This window comes from Helianthus annuus, chromosome 8 (assembly GCF_002127325.2).
Source record: "Helianthus annuus cultivar XRQ/B chromosome 8, HanXRQr2.0-SUNRISE, whole genome shotgun sequence".
NCBI lineage: Eukaryota > Viridiplantae > Streptophyta > Magnoliopsida > Asterales > Asteraceae > Helianthus > Helianthus annuus.
In genome coordinates, this window is record NC_035440.2 from 15,666,938 (window position 1) to 15,675,482 (window position 8,545).

Sequence of the window (8,545 nt, forward strand, 5' to 3'; positions counted from 1 at the left end):
AAAGTAAAAAATATTCTACCGTCGATTTCCTTTATTCTCTGACAAGATCGTGATCAGGTTTTGACCTGATTGTTGACTTTGACAAAAACCTAGACCTGCCCCCACCCTGACTGACCCGTCGCCAATCGCTAAGACTATATATTGTCTTTGCGAAACGATCGGACTACCGCTGACCTTGACAAAAACATAGACCCGTGCCTACCCCGACCGACCCCGTTGCCAATCGCTAAGACCATTGTCTCCGCGAAACGACCAGACTACTTCCCCAGACCCTGATTAGGATAACAACCCCTCCCATCCGCCAGTCGTCGAAACCAACCCGACAACGTCAACCAAGACCCATCCGGACAACCAAACCTGACCCAGATCCTCGGACCCGCCACCCTAACGAAAACCAGACGACACCCCAACCTGAACCACAGACGTGACCGAACCACAGCCCCCGACCTTTCTCAGACAACCACCTAAACCCTGACCGCCAGCTATTTACAATGACCCGGATGCCAAGCTCGACCATGAATCATGCGAAACACGAACCTTGAGAAAGGTCGGGGGATACCGTCGACCAAAACTGAAACTAGACCTGCCCTGACCCGAATCGACATTGTCACCTACTACTGGACTGCTATCGACATGATTTAAAACACCAAAGCGACTAAACCACAACCCCGACCCTGGACCTTGACATGACCGCTAATCTCCATTCAAAAACCTAGACCCGCCCTGACCCGACTAGCACCATCGTCGACCGACTAGCCGCTACCACCGCCTAAACTACCAACGGTCAACAGCGAGGTCTAGGATGAGGGTGGTGAGTAGGGTGGGGCTCTGATGATGGTGACGGTAATAGTGGTGGTGGATTTGATGAAGGTGAGTGGTCAAGGATTATAGTGACTTTGGTTGAATTTTTTTCACATAATTGGAAGATTTGAATTTCTTTAACCAAAGGAAGGAGAGAACTAATTTCCAATTTCGTTGCCAATTTCTTTCCCAATCAAACACATTAAGAATATAATTAAGATTTCAATTGCAAAAAATATGCAAACCGGAGACATTAAATTTTGATATTTAGATTCTAATTACATTGAATTTTACGAATCAAACGCACTCCAAATTTCAGGCGAAATTTCCAATATCGAAGGGGCAAAGAAATAGGGATTTGGATTCTTGAGGTGTCCACCAATTTGATGTTGTTAAATTTTGATTTTGATCAGTTTTTACTATGGGTGTTCAAAAAACTTGTGGCTCACAGCTCGATCGAAACACGTTCGAAAATAGCTCGGCTCAAAATTGGCTCGGTTGTAAACGAGCCGGCTCGTCTCGGCTCGGTTTGTAAACGAGCCGAACTCGAGCTAAGCCTGGATGGGCTCGTGAGCCGGCTCGAAAAGGTTTACCATATATATATATATATATATATATATATATATATATATATATATATATATATATATATATATATATATATATATATATATATATATATATATATATATATATATATATATATATATATATATATAGGGAGGGGCTCATGCGAGAACCACCCTTATTGTAAGAACTTTGAAAACCAATGTGAACACAACCTAAAATAGCTAAAAAAACCTAACCCCCCCCCCCCCCAAGCTAACCCCCCCCCCCTAGGGCTGTAAACGAACCGAACGTTCAGCGAACAGTTCGTGAACCATTCGGCGGGAAGTTCGTTTATGTTCGTTCGATAAGCTTAACGAACGAACACGAACAAAAAATTTCGTTCGATAAGCTTAACGAACGAACACGAACAAAGGTCTCGTTCGTTCGACTAGGTTCGTGAACGTTCGGTAATATGTTCGTTCGTGTTCGGTTTTTTATGTTTATTTTTCTAAAAGTTTTTACTGTTTTATTAATTTTTTTCTTTCCCCATATGTATTATTTCCCTCTTTCTGGCCCTCTCCCTCTTTTGATATCACGCTCCTTCATTCAGTTTATCTCCAATCGGTTGAACCCAATATTATCCATCCCTTCAATCTTTAGATGGTTATATTTAGCTACTTTCGTTGTGTACAATGTTTAAAATTAACGGTGCCTTTTTTAATTTTCAAAATTAAAGTTCATTTGTGTTCGTTTGCATTCGTGGTTAGTGTTCACGAACTGTTCGCGAACAACCAAAATTCCTTAACGAACGAACACGGACACAAACTTCTGTTCGTCATGTGTTCGCGAACAGTTCACGAACATCTAAATTTCCTTAACGAACGAACACGAACATAGCCTTGTTCGTGTTCGTTCGGTTCGTTTACAGCCCTACCCCCCCCCCAAAGCTAAATGCTAAAAACTGAAACCACAAAAAAAACCTAAAAAAAACCTAAACCCCCCCCCTCCCCAAAAAAACCTAAATCCCCCTCCCCCACCCCCAAAAACCTAAACCCCCCCCCCCCATTCACCCCCAAGCTAAAATGCTAAAAACTAAACCCCCAAAAAACCTAAAAAAAATCTAAAAAAAAATCTAAAAAAACGTTTTTTTAATATTTTTTATGCTAAAATCACTCCTTTTACTGGCAAAAAAAATTTCTTTTTATTAAAAAAAATTAAATTTTTTTTTTTTGGCTTCGAAAAGTGGCGATTTTTATATAAAAAATATTAAAAAAAAATTGTGTGATTTTTAGCTATTTTTAGGCATTTTTGGTGTGTTCATATTGGTTCTCGCGGTTCTCACAATAAGAGGTATAAGAGGTGGTTCTCGCATGATCTTCTCCCCATATATATATATATATATATATATATATATATATATATATATATATATATATAGGGAGAACTCGAAAATCACTTTTATTGTGAAAACTAGAAAACTAACTAAAAAAAGCCTAAAAAACACACAAAAAAAAATTTTTTTTCAATTTTTTTTTATAAAAATCGCTAGTTTTTATATATAAAACAAACTTTTTTTCAAAAAAAAAAAAAATTTGTGTAGTGCACATGTGTAATAATACACATGTGTAGTACACATACATATGTGCAGTATTACACATGTGCACTACACAAAAAAATTTTTTTTTTTTTTTTGAAATTTTTTTGCGAAATTTGGTTTGCAAAAAAAAATTGTATGTTTTTTTTGCTTTTTTTAATTAGTTTTCGAGTTTTCACAATAAATAGTGGTTTTCATTTGAACTTTCCCCTATATATATATATATATAGTGGAGGGTTTAAATGAAAAGAAAATTTTGTAAGAATAAAAAAGAACAATCTTCAACCAATAAGAATGCTTCCTTTTGCGTCATTTAATTTTTGTATTTAATATGGGTGTAAGGGTATATTGGTAAAATTAGATAGATAATTAATTGTTTACCATATATATATAGGGGAAGGTTCATTTGAGAAGAAAATTTAATTGAGAAGAAAAGGAACAAATGGTAATTTTGTAAAACATTAAATAGTTTTTTTACTTATCTCATTTATTATTATTTTTTACTAATTAATTAGTCATAAAGACTATTATCCTCCACACTAACTTTTTTTGCCTACACACATCAAAAGTTATCTTACATAATTCGAAATTCATCCTACACGTTGAAATTTATCCTACACAACTCGTAATTTATCCTACACAACTCGTAATTTATCCTACACTTAAAATTATTTTATTTTATCTTTTTGAAAAAATATATATTTTAAAGATAAGTTACAAAAAAATTAACATATTAGCTATTAAAGAGGAAGACTACAAATTAATGACCTATGTAGATTTACCAATGTACCCTTATAGTAACATTAAATACTTATATTAAATGAAGTAAAACAAAGCATTCTTATTGGTTGAAATTTGTTCTTTTTTCTTCTTACAAAATATTTTTTCTCATTTAAACTCTTCACTATATATATATATATATATATATATAAGTATAGTCAGAACTTGTTTGGCTTAATTATCATTTGAAGAAAATGAACCATGGGACTTGAGTAAAGTTTTCAAAATACAAGGTGACGAAATCATAAGTTAGTAAATAATACATTACATCCTTCATTTGTTTTTTGTCCCACGTCGATCAGAAGACAAAAACTAAGAGAGTATCTCCCTATAAAATAAGGTAAAGACAATATACAAAGTGTATTTATTAGTTATACTTGCATATTTAGCGATTTGGTTATATTACATTGCAATTATGGCCCTTAGTCTATGAAGAGTTTCATTTTTAAGGGCTTTTTAATTAGTAAATTTGCAATTCTTTGTTAGTTCGAGCTAGATCGAGCCGAACCGATCTAACTCGAATTTTAATAGAGTCGAACCGGAGCCTCAAAATTAAGTTCGATTTAAAATTCGAGCTCGAGCCGAGCTAGCTGAAATTGAGTTCGAGCCGAGCTCGAGCTGGGTTTGGCTCGACTCGGCCCAGCTGGTTGAGAGCCCTAGTTTTTACTTTAACTTTTAATGATCATGGTTATAAATAATTAATTTATATTCTTTTAACATTAATAACCATGTATTAGTTTCTTATTTAATTCTATCGTTTTGATATTGATTAACATAACCTAACTAAATAAACTTTTAGTGTCAAACTCTCATCATTTTTATACTGGTTAACATAACCTAACTAAATAAACTATTAGTGTCAAACTCTCATCATTAATTCTAACTTCCTATTAGTTATTTTATTTTATATTTTAAAATTTATGTTAGTATAATTACCCATTTAATTAATTTTAACAGTTATGTTAAAGCTTGTGTTTTGTAAATCAAGGAGCATACCTCATTCAAAAACATTCCTCCTTAGGCGAGCAAGATTCAGTGCAAATAATAGCGTTATCCAACCGTAAATATTTCCAAGAGTCTCAAAGTAAGCAACCCTCCACCTTCTAATGAAGTGCAAGCTCCCAAGAAGTCCCATGAATCCAACAACAAAACCTGGGCCCATGCCTACATAAATCCACAAGCCTTCAGTACCATCTTGGCCTTCATCCTCACCAACATGATTGTCTGTTACATCATTTCGATTGCAACTCCTCAATAGTGGAGGCCCACATAGTCCATTGTTCCCTTCATAAATAGACGGGTCATCGAGAGTCTGAAGTTGATTTCCATTCGGAATTGTGCCAGATAAGTTATTGAATGACAAGTTTAAGTGGCTTAAAAAGTTCAAGCTAGTCAAACTGTGAGGAATCCGACCAGAAAAGTTGTTCATCGACAAATCTAAAGATTCCAATTGATCCAGATCTCCAATGAGCATTGGAATTTGTCCTTTTAAAAGATTTCCAGAAAGATTCAAACTTTTTAACCCCACAAGATTCATTAGAGCATCCGGGATTTCTCCAACAATGTTGTTACTGGAGAGATCTAAGGATGCCACAAGATACAATATTATCTTAGTATAATGCAACTCTCTCCCCTTCATGTAACTCAGAATATTTTCTTCATAGTCAGACATATAGTAGAAGTGCGCAAACTCGTCTTCCGAATTTGTGATCATCATGCCACTTAAATTCCCAAGGCAATCAGGGATCGTCCCTGTTATGCTATTATGTGCAATGCTTAAAAGTTGAAGGACGTTGAGTTGACAAATTTGTCGCGGAATCTTGCCTGTAAACTTATTTGACTGGAGGTTCAAGATCCGAAGTTTAGATAGCTTTTCGCCAATCCAAAAAGGGATAGTACCCGTGAACAAATTGTTGCCTAAATCCATGGTGACTAATTTTGTCAAGTTTTGAAAGGACGACGGGATATCCCCCTCAAATTTGTTGTTGTGCAAGTGCAACGATCGTAGAAGTTTTAGACAACCCAATGAACTTGGAACAACACCAGTCATGTTGTTATTTGTAAGATCTATTACACTCAAATTAGTCAAGTTCCCTATGCATCCAGGAAGCCTTCCTGAAAATTTATTTTGTGATAAATCCAGAAGTATGATACTAGGGACCTTGCATAAGTGTATGGGAATAGTTCCTATGAAACGGTTGTTTGAGAGATTTACAACTTGCAGACTGGGGTTCATTGTTCCATCTGTCTGAGGAAGGTGTCCTGATAGTAAGTTATCTGAGAGATCCAAAATCTTCACATTTGACGGAAATGTAGCTAAGGATCCATCAAATTTGTTTGAATTCATCTTCAAGATCCCGTCCTCTATATCATTACTACTATGGAAATGAAATCGCGGCAATTTGCCACTGATCTGGTTATTGGACAAATCCAAGTAAAGAATATGAGACAAGATGTTCTCAAACCACTCTGGCATTGTATCTTTAATACTCGAGTTAGAAAGATCTAACCTCTGAAGATTTGTTTGTGTTTGAAGCCATTTCGGGAAGTAGGGTCCGATGTTGCATGAACTTGCCAAAAATGCCTGTAGTTTGAAGGGGGCTATCCATCCATTGCTGAAGTTTAAGGGTAATGAGTTGTACGACAACACCAAAGAATTTAGACTGTTTAGCTTGGCTAAGTGACTTTCCGTTAGAACCCCAACCAGTGAATTATGGGAGAGATCTAGATTCTTGAGCTTTGAAAGTTGCCCAAGACTCACAGGAATGTTCCCACTCAATTGATTATTTTGAAGATATAGGTCTTCTAGCCTCAAGAGTAATCCAATTTTTGCGGGAATGGGACCCGTAAACATGTTTCTTGAAAGGTCCAGATGAACGAGGCTGCTCAAATTACATAACACATCTGGCATCGGGGTATTAAAGGAATTAAACGAGAGGTCAATGGAAGCAAGAGAGCTGAACATTCCATTAAAATCAGGAATTTTGCCATGGAATTGGTTATGATTAAGATTTAGATGCATGAGGCTAGTAAGGTTTGCTAACGAGATTGGAATAGTAGAATTGATGCCATTCATAGAGAGGTCGAGTGAATATAGAGAGGTGAAATTGATGAATTTAATGGAAGGAATACTGATAAATGTAAATGCCAACTTCAGTGTATGCAAAGAAGGGAGCATGTTAATTATTGGATGGAACCAATCAATATGGCTACCAATGGTTATCCCTGACAAATCTAAGTACCTTAATGATGATAGGGAAGACACCCATGTGATATCATCCATGATAGGGCCTGGGAATATAAAACCATCTATATAATTGCTAAGATCAAGATATTGTAACCTTGAGAGATTACCTAGATGATGAGGAACTGCTTTGGAATAAAATGAGCCCGACAAATTAAGGTATTCCAAACATTGAAACGACCCTAAGAATTCAGGAATGCTTCCAGAGAAATCGTTCATGCTCACGTCCAAGTATCGCAAATGCTTCAAATTCTGTAACGAGGGACTCAACTCACCTTTGAGGCATTTATCCAAAGATGCTTGACCTCGCAGATCAAGTTTGACAACATGACCATCTTGATTGTCACACAAAACTCCGTGCCATTCACAACATTCTACTCCATGCCATGTTGACAGAAGATTATTTTTGTCTTTGAGGGTTTGTTTAAATATAAGAAGGGATTGCCTCTCACTTGCAATACATATAACATTTGAAGATGTCGTAATGATGCTTAAGCCAAATGTTTGGAAGAAGAGGAATGTAAAAATGAGAAGAAATCTGGTTTCCATTTTGGAGTAAGATAAAGTTCAGTCTCACAAGTAGGGGATGATATATAGTGGATCATAAAATATATTTTTATTACAAAACAATTAAAAACAAATTTATAAATATATATATATATAAACAACTGGCCGAGTTACATCAATATCGCAGGTAAGCGAGCAACAAGCTGCGCCGCTACCCTCTTCTGAATAGCAAACCCTAGATAGTTTATAAACAGCTGATTTGGAGTCATCACTGGAAAATACATAAATAAATAAATAAATAAATAATAGTAAATATAGATAGTTTATTATCTGATCAAAACGTATACTTGGGTTTAGACTGGAGTTCACAAGACTTTGACAGCTGATTTGGAGTGATCCCTGATAGGGTCCAAGTCTTTCATGTAGTTGTTGGTGGACTTTGACTTTTCGCGTCAACACTGGTTGGCTGCTTCTGCTTGCTTTTTGCACCTAAACGCTCCTGCCAATATCCAGTGGTTTAAATTTTGATTGAATAACATTAAATCATTTAGCTGACCAATACTTATTTTCAAAGCGACTAATTGCATTAGATAGAGTACAATATGATTAACTGTGTAGTTTCTAAACATACATTCCAGCGAATTCATGAAATTTACATAGTGCTAAACTGTGTTTTTGGTTATGACAAAAACTTGACCGTAACCAAAACGCAACAATCGGTGATTAAAAATAGCTTAATGAAACCATTGGGTTTTTTCTTATTAATTCAGTTATGCAGTTTTTCTGCTCCCCTATAATCCACTTTGAAGTGCTTAGAAAAATTTTGAAGCATTAAAGTTGACAGATCCATAATTTTATATTTATGAATCCAGATACAGAGAAGTGTACCAATATTTGAGTTTATGTGGTAATCAGTGACATGTATAACTCTACACGCTGCCTTTGTTGGTACCTTTGTATATACTAATTCGGCAATCTCCATAACTGTTGATAAATTGTGATCATACGATATATAAACCGGTGAAGCGTACCCAGTTATCAAAAACAACAAATTCTGGTTCATGAATTTT

At 35.6% G+C, this 8,545-nt stretch overlaps 1 protein-coding gene across 1 annotated transcript; it reads right to left on the bottom strand.

Annotated features, from left to right (window-relative positions):
- Window positions 1-4,721: 4,721 nt before the first annotated feature.
- Window positions 4,722-7,517, bottom strand: LOC110869627 (receptor-like protein EIX2). Its single transcript, XM_022118866.2, has one exon. The coding sequence runs from the start codon at window positions 7,515-7,517 to the stop codon at window positions 4,722-4,724; it is 2,796 nt and encodes a 931-aa protein (XP_021974558.1).
- Window positions 7,518-8,545: the final 1,028 nt, after the last annotated feature.